Raw genomic sequence first — 19,959 nt, 5'->3', positions numbered from 1 at the left:
TCAGTCTCCCTACCCTCTTCCACTACCTGCAACCTCCGGCAAACACCTACAACCTCCGGGAACCGGACTCCTCCAACATCAGGAACATTTTTCCTGCATCTAGCCTGTCCAATCCCTTAAGAATGTTATATGTTTCTATAAGATCCTTCTAAATTACAGTGAATATAAGCCCAGTCGATCGAGCCCTTCCCTTCTTTATTACCCATAATATACGTTGCTACTTTGTTTGGGAATGTTGGTAACCTAACTAATGTCTTCACTGAGGAAGTGCTCATTTTCTAGACTATCTTTTCTCAAAGGATAATCTAGTCCATTGCTTCATCAAGAGCGATCATCAGTCTGAAGAAGGGTCTCAACCCGAAACGTCACCCCTTTCTTCTCTCCAGAGATGCTGCCTTCCCCGCTGAGTTACTCCAGCATTTACTCCAGCATTTTGTGTCTAGCTTCATCACGAGAGTGCTCTTAATCAAAGCTGACTTACATGGAAGTCAGCTATATTTTAAACTGTCTCTTCATTGAGGGAATGCTCACGGTCTCATTGAGGAAGTCCTTATCATTTATACACTGTAAATGGCTCGATTGTAATCATGTATTGTCTTTCTGCTGCCTGGGTAGCATGCAACAAAAGCTGTTCACTGTACCTCGGTACACATGACAAACTGAACTGAACTAGATTAGCTTCCATTGAGGGATAGTCCTTAATCTAGTCCATCGCTTCATCAAGAGAGTGTTCCCAATCAAGGCTCCTGCTTATGTTTAAATCGTCTCTCTTCATTGTGGGAATGTTCATGGTCTTGGATTCCTGCTCATTGAGGAATTCTACCGCTTTTGGAAATTGAAATTGGACCTCAATGTGGCCCTAAACAGATGAAGAAGTCAAAATTCTGGTGACCATCATCCCGATGAGGTGCCCTGACAAATGTCCAGACTAATATCAAGATCCAAAGTGCTGGAGGAACTCAGCAGGTCAGGCAGCATCTCTGGGGGGAATGGACAGATTATATTTTGGGCTGGGACTAAAGGGATGAAAGGATTTATCTTTGGAATGGAGATGAGGAAGAATTCCTTTAGCCAGAGGGTGATGAATCTGAGGCCAAGTTGTTGGGCATTTTTTAAAGGGGAGAGTGACAGGTTCTTCTTTAGTATGGGCGTCAGAGGTTATGGGAAGAAAGTAGGAGAATGGGGTTAAGAGTGAAAAAAAGATCAGCCGTGATTGAATGGTAGAATAGACTCGGTGGGCCAAATGGCCTATTTGCTCCTATGTCTTATGGAAGCCTTCTTCAGACTGATTAACTACTATAACTAATTATTCTGAAGGAGGATCCCAACCCAGAACATGGTCTGTCCATTGCTTCCACAGCAGCTGCCTGACCCATTGAGTTCCTCCAGCTCTTTGTCTTTTGCTCAAGAATCTAGCATCTGCAGTTCCTTGTGTCTCCAAAATTGAGATTGATCAGCCAGAGTTTGCAGTGCCGTATTTACACCTGACGATCGGGGAATAGTTTATCAGGATGTATGAAGAGGAGTTAATCTTCATCCCATTACTCAATAAATTCTGAATTGCCTTGTGCAAAAGCACAGGCAGCAATTAGAATGGTGTCATGTCAGTCTCTGTAAAATGTTTTTCTTTGGTTGTCATTGAATAAATTTCTTTAACAGTAAATTGAAACTAATTGCACTGTTCCTAATCGCCCCCTATGTGTATTTCATTATAATTTGGCTTTAAGGAATTGAAAGTTGTCTCATGCATTATGCATGAAGCTGAAAGATAGGGAGAGTTGCTGAACAATGTTCTCTGTTCAGGGTGAGTTATTGTGACGTGATGTTAGCAATTAAAGACAGTGACTTGGAAAAAAATGCAATTGTCTAGTACATTATGTAATGCGCACTGTGTCTAATACAAAGCTGAATGAGGTGCATCCGAGTGCATGACATTAAGCATGCGGCCGTGATGTCTGTCATCCTATAATGCATGTTGATACCAAGTTTAGCAACATTGGAACCCAAATATGTGACTGACAAACAGGAGCGCAGGATGTAGTGGATGGAGTCATGTTTGACGGACATTGAGGACTAAAAGGCCGGTTCGTATGCTGTACGGTCCTATGTGTAGGAAGGAACTGCAGATGCTGGTTTAAACTGAAGATAGACACAAAATGCTGGAGTAACTCTGCGGGACAGTCAGCATTTCTGGAGAGAAGGAACGGGCGACATTTTGGGTTTTGGTCTCGATCCAAAACTTCACCCATTCTTTCGCTCCAAAGATGTTGCCTGTCCTGCTGAGTTACTCCAGCATGTGCCCATCTTCTGTATTGTCCTGTTTTCCACAAGCCTATCTTCATCGGCAGGCTGGAGATAGAGAGGGTCAACAACCTCAGAGGCTGCCGAGAGGCTACAATATATTGGCACATCAAAACCTTTTAGATATACAGGGAATGGATGGATATGGATCAGCTGAAGGCAGATGAGATTGGTTTATCTTGACATTGTGTTCGGTTTGGACATTGGGGGCCAACGACCCTGTTCCTGTGCTGTACATGACTAGAAAAAACCCAAGGATCTGCAGATGCTGTTTTACACAAAATGACAAAAATGAGTGGAGTAACTCAGCAGCTGAGGCAGCATCTCTGGAGAACATGAATAGGTGACGCTTCAGGTTGGGACCCTTCATCACTCAGGATCCCTGAAACATTACCTATCCATGTTCTCCTGCGATGCTGCCTGTACATTTCTATGTTCTATATTCAGTGTTGATGACTTGTTGGTACATTGTCAGCATCTGAATGTTCTCTCCTTCCTTAGCCTTTGATGGAACTTGCACGAGTTGTTCACACTGTGCAATCCTAATGGGTGTTTCTGCATTTCATACTGATTACAGCTTTGGAGACTTTCAATGCTAAATATCCTTACAGAACACTCAGGTGTGAGTCCGCTGCCTTGGGAGACTTCGCCTGTGCATTGACCCCAGCTTCGCAATATGTTCAATGCGAACAATCAGCCAGAGTGTTGAGTATTGAGTATTGAGTGTAGAAGTTGGAAGATTATGCTTACAGTTGTACAAGGCACTGGTGAGGCCACATTTAGAGTATTGGCCATCCTGTTATAGGAAAGATGTCGTTAAGCTGGCGATTGTGCAGAGAAGATTTACGAGGATGTTGCCAGGATTCGGGGGCCTTCTTCCTCTTCTAGCGTATGGCGTACACAGCCTAAACTTGTAGGACAACTTGTTCTATTTGATCTTATTTGATTGTGCATGCCAGGTTGATTGCATTCGTTGAAACAGGGCGGACCACGTGAAGGTTGCAATCTCCCACCCCTGAGATATCGGAAGAGGTTGAGCAGGCTATGACATTATTCTTTGGATCACTGGAGGTTGAAGGGTGATCTGATAGAGATGTATAAGATCAAGTGGGGAATTGGTAAAGTAAATGCACAGTCTTTTACCGAGGGAAATCAAGAACCAGAGGACATAGACTTAAGGTGAGGGGGGAAAGATTTATTAGGAACCTGAGGAGCAATGTTTTTTGCACAATGGGTGATGGGTATATGGAAAGAGCTGCCCGAGGAGGTAAATGAGGCCGGTACTATCGCAACGTTTAAAAAACATTTGGACAGGTACTCGGATAGGATAGGTTTGGATGGATATGGGCCAAACGCAGGCAGGTGGGATTAGCATAGATGGGGCATGTTGGTCGGCTTGGACAAGTTGGGTGGAAAGGCCTGTTTTCACACTGTATCACTCTATGACACTATGACAAATCTGTTTCAATAGGCAACTCCTATGCATTCAATAAATTCTGTCTGATCATTATAGACTTCAATCATCAACAAAATCATGCCCTCATTCTGTGACAAGCTTTCTAAAATGACATTGCAGACACAAGGATTTGAAACCAGTCACAGAATGTAAGATTTCCGACTGCTAAGGTTAATTATCTTCAATGAAAATGAATTAATTATGGTAATTAGGATGTTGCCGCTGAATGCCTTTGAAAGCTAAAAGCCAATTAAGTATTTAACCCATAATTAGTCTCAGAAAAAAAAGTATCATGTCACAAATGGCGACCTGAATTGGTATAGGACCATAAGACAAAAGACGGGAGCAGAATTAGGCCATTCGGGCCATCGAGACTGCTCCACCATTCAATCATGGCTGATCTATTTTTCCTTCTCAAACCCATCCTACTGCCTGCCTGCTCCCCATTCCTTTTGATGCCCTCACTAATCAATAACCTATCAATCTCTGCTTTAAAAGCAACTAAATGATGGCCTCTACAGCTGTTTGTGGCACTGAATTCTACAGATTCACCACCCTCTAGTTAAAGAAATTCCTCCTCAACTCCATTCTAAGCCCATGTAACCAGTTGTGCCCAGTTTGTGATTGTTCACTATTATGGACTGGGTGTTATGGTATTATGAACTATGTATTAATGATTATTATACATTTATTTTTGTGTTATTGCATTAATTGATTGAAAGATACAACATGGAAACAGGTCCTTCGGCCAACTGTTTCCATGCCAACCACCAATCACCCTTTCATACTAGTTTAGTTTAATTTAATTGAGTTTAGTTTCTTGTCATGTCTACCGAGAGAGTGCGGAAAGCTCTTTGTTGCATGCTATCCAGTCAGCGGAAAGACAGTACATGATTACAATCAAGCCGTCCACAGTGTACAGATACAGGATAAAAGGATTGACGTATAGTGTAAGATAAAGTTCAGTAAAGTCCCATTAAAGGTAGTCTGAGGGTCACCCATTAAGTAGATGGTAGCTCTACCTCATTGGAGACTCCCGGACTATCTTAAATCGGACTTTACTTATCCCACATTTACAACCAGTCCCGACACAACTTGGACACTCAGAGAATCAAAGGACGTGGATAGAAAGGCTGACGTTATCTGTCCATATACAGTAGCAGCAGAAGTTGGTCTTAGCAGTCTTGAGCTTTTACCACTAATCAATCTGATCAATGACAATCAGATCCTAGTCTCTCGGACACAGTGCTATCAGTTTCCCATTGCTCAGGATTCTCAGATTGCAGGCAAAGGAGAGATATGGATCATGTCCAGGCAGATGAGATTAGTTTATCCTCGCATCAGTTTCAGTGTGGACATCATGGGCCAAAGGACCTATTCCTGTGTTGAACTGTTATAGACTCAAAGAGTCATATAGTGTGGAAAACAGGCCCTTTGGCCCACGCCGACCAACATGCACCATCTACACTAGTCCCACTGCCTGTGTTTGACCCATATCCATTTACACCTATCCGATCCTTGTATCTGGCTAAATGTTTCGTAAACTCTGCGATGGTAGTCCCAACTGCAGCTGGCCATAAAGGCCCGCAGGCCAATTAACCTACAAACTTGTACGTCTTTGGAGTGTGGTAGGTAACCGGAGCACCCGGAGAAAACGCACGCGGTCACAGGGAGAACGTGAACTGTCGTCCCTCTCCTCGCCCGGCCACCTTCAGCCTTCGTGCCCCGGGGCTGCCTCCCGCAACCGACATTGAGGGCGTGGAAGGTAAAACTCCCGGTTCCTCTCAGCGGCCCAATGTTCTTGCGTCCGCCGCCATGCCAACTCCCTCAACGCTCCTCTCCATGTCTCCGACCTTCTGGCAGGAGCGGGAGTCGGGTTTGGCAGCTTCCCTCCTCAGGCTGGTTTTCCCGGTTCCACGCCGGGCAAGCCAGGTCTGCTGCCATGAAATGGCCACAGCCCGTTGGTCCCTGCGAGTATCTTACTATTTAAATTATACTCTGACTTTCCATTCTTCCAATTATCCAGAAATTGCATTTGCCACTTATTTTTCCACTCCTCAACTTGTTCAAATCAACGTGTTTGACTTCTCATGCTCTTATAATAAAATAAAACCATGCCCTATCACAGCGCATTGTGTCGATTAATTTTAGAGATAGAGAGTTTAGAGATACCGAGCGGAAACAGGGCCTTCAGCACACCAAGTCCACGCCGACCAGTGATCACCTCCTTCACTAGCACTATCCTACACACTAGGGACAGTATAGAATCTTTACTGAAACAAAACTCCATACAGACAGCACCCGTTGTCGGGATCGAACCCCGGGCTTCTTCTGACGCTGTGAGGCAGCAACTCTACCGCTGTGTCACCCCATAATGTACCACTGTTTATTCCAATTCCAATTACATTATCCCTTGTTTTCAATGCCTGAACTTCATATCTCAAGCAATGCAAGCTCGCCGCTGCACCACCCTGCCACCCCATCAGATTCAGATTCAGATTCAGATTCAGATTCAATTTTAATTGTCATTGTCAGTGTACAGTACAGAGACAACGAAATGCATTTAGCATCTCCCTTGAAGAGCGACATAGCAAACGATTTCAATTAAAAATAAAATAATAATAAGTGTCCTGGGGGGGGGGGGGGGGGGGGGGGGGGGGGGGGGTGGGTGGGGGGGGGGGGGGGGGGGGGGGGGGGGGGGGGGGGGGGGGGGGGGGGTGGGGGGGCAGTCAGTCACCGAGGTACGTTGTTAGTAGAGTGACAGCGGCCGGAAAGAAGCTGTTCCTCGACCTGCTGGTTGTACCAGAGTTGTACTACATTAGTCAGAGCCACCAGGCAGGATAACTCAAGCTGGAGGGCGTTGACCATTTACAGAGAGCTCTTGTTGTGATAACTTTTCCCCCTGGAACCGTAAGTGCAGGCACATATTGCAAACTTACATTTGGAAGTGAGCGCGCAGGTATAATCAGACCGCTTTGAAAGTCTGTTGCGACTCGGCAGTCCATTAACTAATGCCGCAGGGATGCAGGCTCCAGAGTAAACCACTTTTAAATGTGGAATGTGTAGCAGCTACAGAAATGACCTGCCATTGCAGATCAGTTGTAGAGTTGAAAAAGCTCGCAAAACCAGAAAAAAAATTCCAAGCCTGTCTTTGTTCAAGAACTGCAGCAGAAACGTCGGGATTCATTACATGAAGAATCACGACAAAAACACACCAGCGCCTCGACTCTCTGAGACAATTACAGAGATTTGACATGGAGTCAAGTCAAGAGTGTTTTTAGATTCAGATTCGGATTCAGATTCAGATTCAAACTTTATTGCCATTGTGCAGTGTACAGTACAGAGACAATGAAATTCAGTTAGCATCTCCCTAGAAGAGCGACATAGAATATGAGCAATAAATAAATATGTTTACGTGCATACAGTCATAGTAGTGCAATTATTTTTTTCTGGTGGAGGAGGAGTGGGGGGGGGGGGGGGGGGGGGGGGGGGTGATTAGCAATCACCGAGGTGTTGAGTAATGTGACAGCCGCAGGGAAGAAGCTGTTCCTGGACCTGCTGGTCCGGCAACAGAGAGACCTGTAGCGCCTCCCGGATGGTAGGAGGGTAAACAGTCCATGGTTGGGGTGAGAGCAGTCCTTGACGATGCTGAGCGCCCTTCGCACACAACGCTTGCTCTGGACTAGCTCAATGGAGGGGAATGAGGAACCGGTGATGCTTTGGGCAATTTTCACAACCCTCTGCAGTGCTTTCCGGTCGGAGACAGAGCAGTTGCCATACCATACTGTGATACAGTTGGTAAGGATGCTCTCGATGGTGCAGCGGTAGAAGTTCACCAGAATCTGAGGAGACAGATGTACCTTCTTCAGTCTCCTCAGGAAGAAGAGACGTTGGTGAGCCATCTTGACCAGTGTTGAGGTATTGTGGGTCCAAGAGAGGTCATCAGAGATGTTGACCCCCAGAAACCTGAAGCTCGAAACACGTTCCACCTCCGTCCCATTAATGTGGATGGGGGTGTGCGTGCCGCCCCTAGACTTTCTGAAGTCTACAATGAGCTCCTTGGTCTTCTTGGAGTTAAGGGCCAGGTTGTTGTAAACGCACCATGCTGCTAGGAGCTGGACCTCCTCCCTATAGGCCGACTCATCGTTGTTGCTGATGAGGCCAATCACCGTTGTATCATCTGCATACCATGTACAGGTGTGCAGTCATAGGTTTTCTTGTCATATGTCCCAGACAGAACAACAAAATTCTTCTGGTTCTGGTTGCGGATGTGGAGGTTTTTGAGAGGGAGCAAAGAGGTTTATGAGAATGCTGCGGAGATTCGCTGGTGCCAGCTATAAGGAGAGGTTCGATACACTTGGATTGTTTTCTCTGGAACACCAGAGGTTGAGGGAAAGCCTAATAGGTTCAGTGCATTCAGAAAGTATTCAGACCCCTTCACTTTTTCCACATTTTGTTACATTACAGCCTTATTTTAAAATGGATTAAATTCTTTTTACATACAATACTCCAGAATGAAGAAGCAAAAACAGGTGTTTAGAAATTTTTGCAAAGTAATTAAAAGGAAATAACTGAAATATCACATTTACATAAGTATTCAAGAAGGAATTGCAGATGCTGGAAAATCGAAGGTAGACAAAATTGCTGGAGAAACTCAGTGGGTGCGGCAGCATCTATGGAGTGAAGGAAATAGGCAACGTTTTGGGCTGAAACCCTTCTTCAGACTGATGCAGGGTGGGGGGCAGGAAGAAGAAAGGAAGAGGAGGAGCCAGAGGGCTGAGGGAGAGCTGGGAAGGGGAGGTGACAGTAATGGAGAAGTCAATGTTCAGGCCACCGGGATGCAGACTGCCCAAGCGGAATATAAGGTGCTGCTCCTCCAGTTTCCGGTGGTGCTCACTCTGTCAAAGGAGGAGGCCCAGGACAGAAAGGTCGGATTCGGAATTTACATAAGTATTCGAACCCTTTGCTATGACACTCAAAATTGAGTTTAGGTTCATCCTGTTTCCATTGATTATCCTTGAGATGTTTCTACAACTTGATTGGAGTCCACCAGTGATAAATTAAATTGATTGGACATGATTTGGAAAGGCACACACCTGTCTATATAAGGTCCCACAGTTGACAGTGCATGTCAGAGCAAAAACCAAGCCATGAAGATGAAGGAATTGTCCGTAGACCTCCGAGACAGGATTGTGTTGAGACACAGATCTGGGGAAGGGTATAAAACAATTTCTGCAGCATTGCAGGACCCGAAGAGCACTGTCATTCTTAAATGGAAGAACTTTGGAACCACCAGGACTCTTCATAGAGCTGGCCGCCCGGCCAAACTGAGCAATCGGAGGAGAAGGGCCTTGGTCAGGGAGGTGACCAAGAACCTGATGGTCACTCTGACAGAGCTCCAGATTCCTCTGTGGAGATGGGAGAAACTTACAGAAGGACAACTGTATCTGCAGCACTCCACAAATCAGGCCTTTATGGTAGAGTGGCCCGACGGAAGCCACTCCTCAGTAAAAGGCACATGACAGCCCGCTTGGAGTTTGCTAAAATGCACCTAAACAAGATTCTCTGGTTTGATGATACCAAGATTGAACTCTTTGGCCTGAATGCCATGTGTCACTTCTGGAGGAAAACAGGCACCGCTCATCACCTGGCCAATACCATATCTACGGTGATGGATGGTGGTGGCAGCATCATGCTGTGGGGATGTTTTTCAGTGGCAGGAACTGGGAAATTAGTCAGGATCGAGGGAAAGATGAACGGAGCAAAGTACGTAGAGATCCTTGATGAAAACCTGCTCCAGAGCGTTCTAGATCTCAGATTGGGGCAGAGGTTCACCTTCCAACAGGACAACGACCCTAAGCACACAGCCAAGACAACGCAAGAGTGGCTTCGTGACAAGTCTGTAAGTGTCTTTGAGTGGCCCAGTCAGAGCCCGGACTTGAACCCAGTTGAACATCTGAGGGACCTGAAAATAGCTGTGCATCGACGTTCCCCATCCAACCTGACAGAGCTTGGGGGGATCTGCAGAGAAGAATGGGAGAAATTACCAAAATACAGGTGTGCCAAGCTTGTAGTGTCATACCCAAGAAGACTTGAGGCTGTAATCGCTGCCAAAGGTGCCTCAACAAAGTACTGAGTAAAGGGTCTGAATACTTATGTAAATGTGATATTTCAGTTATTTATTTTTAATTACTATGCAAAAATTTCTAAACACTGGTTTTTGCTTTTTTTATTATGGGGTATTGTGTGTAGATTGATGAATTAAAAAAAAAAAAATTTAATCAATTTTAGAATAAGGTTGTAACATTACAAAATGTGGAAAATGTGATGGGGTCTGAATACTTTCTGAATGCACTATACGTACATTTTTGAGAAGCATAGATAGGATAGACAGTCAGAACCTTTTTTCCCAGGGTGGAAATAAAGGCTAATGGGAGCGGCAAAATTTAAAGCATAGAAACATAGAAAATAGGTGCAGGAGTAGGCCATTCGGCCCTTCGAGCCTGCACCGCCATTCAATATGATCATGGCTGATTATCCAAAATCAGTACCCCGTTCCTGCTTTCTCCCCATATCCCTTAATTCCGTTAGCTCTAAGAGGTATATCTAACTCTCTTGAAAACATCCAGTGAATTGGCCTCCACTGACTTCTGTGGCAGAGAATTCCACAGATTCACAACTTTCTGGGTAACAACGCTTATCCTCATCTCACTCCTAAATGGCCGACCCCTTATTCTTAAACTGGGAACCCCAGTTCTGGATTCCTCCAACATGGGCACATTTTTTGGACTGCATCTAGCGTGTCCAATCCCTTAAAATTTTTAATATGTTTCTATGAGATATCCTCTCATCCTTCTAAATTCTAAATAGTGCGTAAATTCTTGTACACTGAGGGTGGTGGGTGCCTGGAACATGTTGCCCGGAGTGTGGTTGAGGCAGATATTATAACGGTACCTGTACTTAAGATGCTTTTAAATGGGCACATGGATGTGAAGGGAATGTAGTATGGATCATGTACAGGCAGATAAGATTAATGTATCTTGGCATCATGTTTGGCTGCAGGGCCTGGTCCTGTACTGTATGGTCTATGTCCTATGATTCCCACCACCTTGCTTTTTAGCTTTGATCTATATTTAAGACTAAAATCCTGGTATTGGTCTTAATGCATGCTTTAAGTAAATGCTGCTTGATTTAATTTAGAGATACAGTGTGGAAACAGGCCCTTCAGCCCATCAAGTCCGTGCCGCACACTAGTTCCATGTTATCCCACTTTCGCATCCTGAACATCAAGGGCAATTTACGGAAGCCATTTAATCTACAAATCTGCATTGTCTTTGGAGTGTGGAAGGAAACTGGAGAACCCAAGGAAACCCACGCAGTCATGGGGAGAACGTGCAAGCTCTGTACAGGCAGTACCCGTAGTCAGAATCAAAACCCCAGTCACCGGTGCTGTGGGACAGGGAAGTCAAAGTGAAGGACATTCTTGCCATAGAGGGGGTGCAGAGAAGGTTCACCAGACTGATTCCTGGGATGGCAGGACTTTCATATAAAGAAAGACTGGATGTACTCACTAGAATTTAGAAGATTGAGGGGTTGGACAGGCTAGATGCAGGAAGATTGTTCCCGATGTTGGGGAAGTCCAGAACAAGGGGTCACCGTTTAAGGATAATGGGGAAGTTTTTTAGGACCGAGATGAGAAAAACTTTTTTCACATAGAGAGTGGTGAACCTGTGGAATTCTCTGCCACAGAAGGTAGTTGAGGCCAGTTCATTGGCTATATTTAAGAGGGAGTTAGATGTGGCTAAAGGGATCAGGGGGTATGGAGAGAAGGCAGGTACAGGACACTGAGTTGGATGATCAGCCATGATCATATTGAATGGCGGTGCAGGCTTGAAGGGCCGAATGGCCTACTCCTGCACCTATTTTCTATGTAAGGGTGATGTGGATCAGGATTGCACTTGTGTGGATGGTAACCCGTAGTCGGATAAATCAATATTCACACCACTGGGCTGTAAGCTGCCCAAGCCAAAGATGAGATGCTGTTCCTCCAATTTGCGTTTGGCCTCACTCTAACAATGGAGGAGGCCAAAGACAGAAAGGTCAGTGTGGGAATGGGAAGGTCTGAAGAAGGGTTTTGGTCTGAAACGTCGCCTATTTCCGTTGCTCTATAGATGCTGCCTCACCCACTGAGTTTCTCCAGCATTTTTGTCTACCTGGGGAATTAAAGTGTTTGGCAACCGGGTGATCAGGTAGATGATGTTCAGCGCAATGATCACCCAGTCTACGTTTGGTCTCACTAACTTCAAGTAACCCTTGCATTCTCTCTCTCTCTCTCTCCATCCCGCCCCCACCCAAGTCGTACCAGCTTCCAAGTCGTGTTTTTGATCCTTATTTTTCTGTATTTGTTCTTGCCTATGCCAATTTCTGGCCTGTTTCCTTTACCATCGTTACTTTTTTGCAAATCTTTCATTCATTTGTTCGATATCTCTCTACATCTCTCATTTCCCTTTCCCGTCTCACACTGACGAAGGGCCTCGACCCTGAAAAATCACCCTATTCCTTTTCTCCAGAGATGCTGCCTGACCAGCATCTGGGGGTGGGAGATTGCAACCTTCACGTGGTCCGTCCTGTTTCGACGAATGCAATCAACCTGGCGTGCACAATCAAATAAGATCAAATAGAACAAGTTGTCTTACGACTTTAGGCTGTGCACACCATATGCAAGAAGACCAGCATCTTGTGTCTATCCTTGGTTTAAACCAGCACCTGGAGTCTATGTTTGGTCTCTCCAAAACTTATGAGATCACAAAATTATGGGAGGCATAGATAGGAGACAGTCGGAATCCTTCCACCCCACCCCAGTGCAAATGTCAAAGACTAGAGGGTATAGTTCAGAGTTTGCCCCCTGTCCTTTGGAGGAGCGGTTTCACTGTTAGCCAGCCAGCATGACGCAGCATTTCTGGGAATTTTATTAATGCAGTTCGTCAGAACTCTGAAATTGCACATGAAGCTTTTTGGGAGCTGCTCGGCCCCGGTTTACGATGCTCTTTTGGCCGCTGTTTCTAATGCGCTGATTAGAAGTGAGCAGGACATTCATTGCCTTGAGTGCAGCTGCATCATCCCCCGACACAGAGAGCCAAAAGCAACCCGAGTTACTGGCAGTAATCTTGCCGAACCATCTGCAGAGCAGCGAGATGAAAGCCAAATGCAGCGAGGCTTTGCAATTAAGTCTCCTTGCTTCTAAGTTGCAGTGTTTAAAAAAAAGTGCAGCGTGCAGCTGCTGTTTGCACGTGTGAGGAAGTTGATGTCACAATGCTGTTCTTTCCAGACTGGCTGCTCCTGTTTGCATTTAATGAACGCACAGTAGCAATGCTGTGGAATTAAAGCCGACAACATGCCAGTCACTTGGACCCTCTGATACATTGCACGGCGACCGTGCTTTTGAAGAATGGTCCAGATTCGTAGATATTGTGGCCAGGTGCACTACAAGGACAGCATGATGTATAGGGAGGAACTGCAGATGTAGACACAAACAGCGGGAGTTACTCAGCGGATCAGGCAGCATCTCTGGAGAACAGGAATGGCAAAAAGCATCATCTTCTGAGCGCTTGGCTGGAGAACGGTGGAAACAGCAAAATGCTTTGAAGTCTAGTTGCCGAGGCTGTTTGCTGTTCCTGCCAATAACAACTGAATCATCTGCAGCTCCACACGACGCGTGGTTTAATCTTTGGAGTTTAATAAACACACTGGGCCCAGTACATGGAGTTATGCAGGAATTAAACGCATCTGCATCCTTTGATCCAACAAGGTTTGAAAGAAGTGGCTGCTTTCACTATTTCAGCTCGGCAGGTGCCCCCTACACTGCTATGTAGTGGCCGTCGGGCGAGAAACGGATTCAATATTGATTCCTCTCGATGGCAGTGATGTGTGTGGCACATTTAGACGGGAATGAAAAATGAAGCGAAGGATTGCAGGATCAATAGCGGGACATTAACAATTTGCAAGATTACAACTGTTGTTTTTGTGTGTGTGTTTTTTGCACAGTCATGGGGGCATAACGTTAAAGTGACCTGACGCCGACTCTTAACATCCAGGCTATTTATCAGTGAAGCCGAGGAGCTCAGTGCCCTGACTTGCATCACTTGTCTGTGCACCAGTTATCGCCGCTGTCTAATACAGAAGGGTTTGCGGCCGTAGGGTGTGGCGAGCAAATCTCCCCTTGGCATTTGCAAATTTGCAAATGCCATGTAAATAAAAGTGTCGCTTTGGAGCAGACACAATATGAGAGGATATTTTTTAATGGAAGCTTCTTCCACCTAACTGCATTTAGCCGTGTGTGTGTGTGTGTGTGTGTGTGGCGCACCTGTTAAAGGCAGGATGATCGGTGTACTTATCACCCTCAATTACCTACTCCAGGAGATGCTGAAGCAACTTCAGAACAAACTCGAGCAAGAGGCGAGCAACTTGGTTCCTACTGGGAGAAGCGACATCTTGGACCAGCTGACAGGTAGGACACAAGCTGATATCTTAATATGCAACGCTAACATCTCTGTTTGACTGAGTAATCACTGGCTAACCTGTTGTCAAAGATTCTCTCCACCCATCGCAGCCCCCGCCCGCTACATTCACGATGGGCCGAATGGCCTTCTTACATAGATAATGGAGCAGCACAGCAAAGGAACAATATTTGTGCCAAATATGATGTCAAGTTAAACTGATCTCATCTGCCTGTACATGATCCATATCCCTCTATTCCCTGCAATTCCACGTGCCTATCTAAAAACGTAAATGCCACTATTGTATCTGCCTCCACCAACACCTCTGGCAATGCGTTCCAGGTCCCCACTACTCTCTGTGGAAAATCAAACCTGCTCCGCACATCTCCATTAAACATTCCCCCTCGCACCGTACAGCTATGCCCTCTAGTGTCGACATTTTTTAAATGGTTCTGACTGTCTACCCTATCTATGCCTCTCATAATTGTCTATACTTCTATCAATTCTTCCCCACAACCTCTGACATTCTAGAGAAAACAATCCAAGTCAATCGACCTCTCCCTGTAGCCGAGACCCTCTCATCCAGGAGTCGTCCTGGTAAACCTCCTCTGCACCCTCTCTAAAGCCTCTACAGGTAATTAGGTAATCAAAACTGCGTGCATTATTCCAAATGCAGCCTAACCACAGTCTTATAGAGCCGCAAGATGACTTCCCGACTCTTATGTTCAAGAAGGAATTGCAGATGCTGGAAAATCGAAGGTAGACGAAACTCAGCGGGCGAGGCAGCATCTATGGAGCGAAGTGAATAGGCAATTTTTTGGGCCGAAACCCTTCTTCCTTTATGCCCTTCTTCCTGACTCTTATGCCCTTGTCTAGGAAGACAATGATTCCACATACTGCCTTTACCACCCAATCACCTTCAGTGAACTATGAATTTGGACCAAGTTCCCTCTGCACATCAATGCTGTTCAGGTTCTTGCCATTAACTGTATACTTTCCCCTTGCATTCCCCTTTCATTCAAAGTGCAACACCTTGTACTTGCTCGGGTTAAACTCCATCTGCCATTTCTCCGCCCGATTGCTGCAACTAATCTAGATCCCACTATATCTTCTGACAACCTTCCTCAAGGTCTGCAACTCCAATTTTGGTGTTGTCAGAAAAATTCCTCACCAACCCATCAACCCCGTTGTACCATCTTCTCTCTGATATTCAAATCTGCTCTCCCAGTTCAAAGATTCCCTGATGTTATTAGGAAGAAGATCCCTGTTTAGAAATATCCTTAGTGACCAGGCTGACATTTGTCCTTCGACCAATATCACTGAAATCATATTATCCCTGCTCACACACAGCTCCAAAGATGTACAGGTACTGTATGTGGGTTAATTGGCTTGGAGTATGTGTAAAATTGTCCCTAGTGTGTGTAGGATAGTGTTAATGTGCAGGGATCGCTGGTCGGTGAGGACTCGGTGGGCCGAAGGGCCTGTTTCCATGCTGTATCTCTAAACTAAACTAAGAATAAAAGTGCTGGAGGAACAGCTGATCAGGCAGCATCTGTGGAGAGAGTGAACAGGCCATGTTTGGGGTCTGAACCCTTCTTCAGACTGATTGTAGTAGGAGGGAGAAAGCTGGAAATGAGGTGGGTTCAATGATTGCCAAGTGTTGGGTGGAACCTTTTGATTCCTTTTCACCTCTAACCTTCATCACTTCCCCCATCCTTTTACCAATCATCCCACTTCACCTGTATCCACCTATCACTTACCCCTCTTCAATCCCTTTGTTCCCCCCCCCCCCCCCCCCCCCCCCCCCCATCACCTGTATTACCTGCAAGGCTTCACCCTGCCCCAGCTTTCTTTACCATCTAATCTCACTGAAGAAAGATCCCAACCAGAAACATTGCCTTTCCATATTCTCCAGAGATGCTGCCTCACCAGCTGAGTTACTCCAGCACTTTGTGTCTTTTTGTGGTGTACCAACATCTGCACTTCCCCGTTTCTTGGAGTCTTTGGGGGAATGTCATCTTGTAAACTGCTTAGGCTGGTAAAGGGGCTGAACACCTAATTCAATCAATAACTTTTTAAAACTTTCATTATCTTTTTGTAATATAAAAAAATTCTAAAATTTTGAAAATCTAGGTTTTAGTTTTTTCTAGTATTGTTGGTACGATGTGCGGTCACATAAAAACACTGCTCCCACATGACCAATCACTCCTTGCCCATTCTTTCGATATATCTTTTAGACTTTCGAGATACAGCATTGAAACTGGCCCTTCGGCCCATCAAGTCTGCACTGATCAGCGATCACTCCTGACTATCCTAGACACTAGGGATAATTACATTTTTTTTTACCAAAGCCTACCTGTCCATCTTCAGAGTTTAGTTTATAGATACAGCCTGAAGCCAGGCCCTTCGGCCCACCGAGTCCGAACCAACCAGCGACCCCCACACATTAACACCATCCTACACACACTGGGGACAATTTATACTTATACCAAACCAATTAACCTACAAACCTGTACGTCTTTGGAGTGTAGGAGGAAACCGAAGATCTCAGAGAAAACTTGCGCAATCACGGGGAGACCGTATAAACTCCGTACAGACAGCACCCGTAGTCAGGATTGAACCCGTGTCTCTGGCACTGTAAGGCAGCAACTCTACCGCTGTGCCACCCCATAACTTACTACTGTGTATTCCAATACCAATGACATTATCTCTGGTTTTCAGTTTATTTCTCAAGGAATGTAAGCTAGTTACCAGCTTAAGCAAACACATTAATGTACTTATGGAGCCGCTAGCAGAAGAAAATTAGTCAATGTCCTTGCTCACAGTGGAAGCAATTGCAGAATATTAGATTATGTGGGTATATTATGCATGGAAATGTCTCATCTGATCTAATATATTGATATATATTTCTATTTGACACAAACCTAAACTAATCGTGTAAACTCTGCTCACAGTTTTTCACTGCATCTACTTGACACAGATTAAATATATCCCTGCAACTGTTGTGGAGCACAAAATAGGCTTCATGTGTTCAATTCAGAGTAACCTCAATGGCTAAAACTTTATGTATGGATCATGGAGTCATAGAGCCTTGCAGTAGGGAAAAGGGCCCTTCGACCCAACTCATCCATGCTAACCAAGATGACCCATCCAAAGCTAGTCCCGTTTAAGGTCATGTCATAAGGAATTAGGCCATTCGGCCCATCAAGTCTACTCCGCCATTCAACCATGGTGATCTATCTCTCCCTCCTAACCCCATTCTCCTGCCTTCTCACCATAACCTCTGACATCCGTACTAATCAAGAATCTATCTATCTCTGCTTATAAATATTCACTGATGGCCTCACAGATTCACCACTAAAGATATTTCTCCTCATCTTCCTAAAAGAATGTCCTTTAATTCTGAGGCTGTGACCTCTGGTCTTAGACTCTCCCACTGGTGGAAACATCCTCTCCACATCCACTCTATCCAAGCCTTTCACTATTCTGTATGTTCCATTGTGGTCCCCCCCACTCATTCTTCTAAATTCCAGCGAGTACAGGCCCAGTGTCGACAAACGCTCATCATAGGTTAACCTACTAATTCCTGGGATCATTCCTGTAAACCTCCTCTGGACCCGCTCCAGAGCCAGCACATCCTTCCTCAGATATGATGCCCAAAGTTGCTTACAATTAGCTTGCTTCCAGCTGATGTCCCTCCTAACCTTTCCTATCCATGTACTTGCCCGAATGTTTATAAAATGTTGTTATTGTACCTGCCTCAACTATTTCCTCTGGCAGCTCACTCCATTTGCCCACTGAGGTTTCCCCTTGGGTTCCTAATAAATCTTTTCCCTTACACCTTAAACCTATGCCCTCTGCTTCTTGACTCCACCTTGCCTTGGAAAAAGACTGTGCATTCGCTCTAAAGGGCCTGTCCCACTGTACGAGGTAATTCAAGAGCTCTCCCGAGTTTAAAAAAAACAATCAAACTGGTGCTAAGCACGTAGAATGTACGTAGTGGGTACGTCACTCAGGACGTCCCTAAGCGGCTCATAACGCTAACGGCAGGTGACTCGGGAAACGCGGTAAGCTCGTGAAGATTTTTCAACATGTTGCAGGTCAACTTCTCGTGGACATGTTGAAAAATGTCCACGAGAGCCCCGAGTACCTACGAGCAGTTACCTACGAGCAGCTACCTACGAGCAGCTATTACCGTAATTCTCCAAGTTCACATCAGGGAAAACTCGGGAGAACTCTTGAATTACCTCGTACAGTGAGACAGGCCCTATATTTACTTCAGGATTTTATACAGCTCTTTAAGATCGCCCCTCATTCTCCTGTGCTCCAAGGAATAAAGTCACTGCCTGCCCAACCTCTCCCTATAGCTCAGGCCCTCAGTCCTGGCAACATCATCATAAATCTTCTCTGCATCATTTCAATCTTAATAGCATCTTTCCTATTGCAGGGTGACCCAAAACTGTATGCAATAAGTGTGGCCTCACTAATATCTTGTGTAACGGTAACATAAAATTCCTCTTTCATATTAATTTCCCTGACTGATGATGTCCAGCATGTCAAAAGTCTTCTTTACCATCTTCCAATTTCCCTCTGGGGATGAATAAAATTTTATCCGTATTGTTATCTACCAGTGAGGCCACTATCAGTACTTGCACTCCGAGCTCCCTTTACTCCATAACACTCTCCAGGGCCCGAACATTCAATGTGAAGGTCCTGCCCTGGTTTGACTTCCCAAAGTGCAACACCTCACACTTATCTGCATGAAACCCCATTAACCATTCCCTTGCACAGCTGATCAAGATCCCACTACAATTCTTGACAATCATCTTCACTGTCTACGATATGCCCTCATTCTTGTAAACCAGCGAGTGTAGGCCCAAAGCTGACAAAGGTTCATCATAGGTTGACCTACTGTCCTGGGATAATTCACGTAAACCTCCTCTGGACCCTCTCCAGAGCCAGCACGTCCTTCCTCAGATATGGTGCCCAAAATTGCTCACAATTAGCTAGCTGGTATCCCTCTGAACATTTCCTATCCATGTACCTGACCTAATGTGTATAAAATGTTTTTATTCCTGCCGTGTACATTCTCATCCACATTATTGATATACATGATAAACTGCAAATGCACTGATCCCCGAGGCACACCACTAGTTACAGGCCTCCTGTCTGAAGGGCAACATACCAACACCACAGGTACACAAAAATGCTGGAGAAACTCAGCGGGTGCAGCAGCATCTATGAAGCGAAGGAAATGGGCGACGTTTCGGGCCGAAACCCTTCTTCAACCTGCACGACTTTGGAATGTGGAAGGAAACCACAGCAGCCAGAAAAAACCCACAGGGAGAATGTACAAACTCTGTACAGACAGCAACCATAGTCAGGATTGAACCCGGGGCTCTGGTGCTTGTAAGGCAGCGACTCTAGCTCTACACCATCGTGCTGCCCTCAAAATACAAGGAGGCCACAGACACTACTAGAGATGCAGATTTATAGAGTCATACTGAACTGAACCAGGCCCTGCAGCCCAACTAGTTCATGCCTATCAAATTGCCCCAACCAATCTGGTCCCATTTACCCATGTCTGGCCCATATCCCACTAAACCTTTCCTATCCATGTACTTGTCCAAGTGACTATTAAATGCTGTTATTGTGGCTGCCTCAACTACCTCCACTGGCAGCTTATTCCAGTAGTTCAATTATTGA

At 45.3% G+C, this 19,959-nt stretch overlaps 1 protein-coding gene across 1 annotated transcript in view; it reads left to right on the top strand.

Moving 5' to 3' along the window:
• Positions 1 to 19,959, top strand: part of LOC129711350 (adenomatous polyposis coli protein 2-like) — a 127,872-nt gene that overhangs the window by 80,592 nt on the left and 27,321 nt on the right. The window contains exon 3 of the mRNA XM_055658951.1: positions 14,174 to 14,264. Within this exon, the coding sequence (XP_055514926.1) occupies positions 14,174 to 14,264 (91 nt within the window). The remainder of the gene's footprint in view (positions 1 to 14,173; positions 14,265 to 19,959) is intronic.

The sequence above is a fragment of the Leucoraja erinacea genome, chromosome 29, assembly GCF_028641065.1.
Source record: "Leucoraja erinacea ecotype New England chromosome 29, Leri_hhj_1, whole genome shotgun sequence".
Lineage (NCBI taxonomy): Eukaryota > Metazoa > Chordata > Chondrichthyes > Rajiformes > Rajidae > Leucoraja > Leucoraja erinaceus.
The sequence above is the reverse complement of the archived record's forward strand: the minus strand, read 5'-3'. Positions and strand labels throughout refer to the sequence as shown.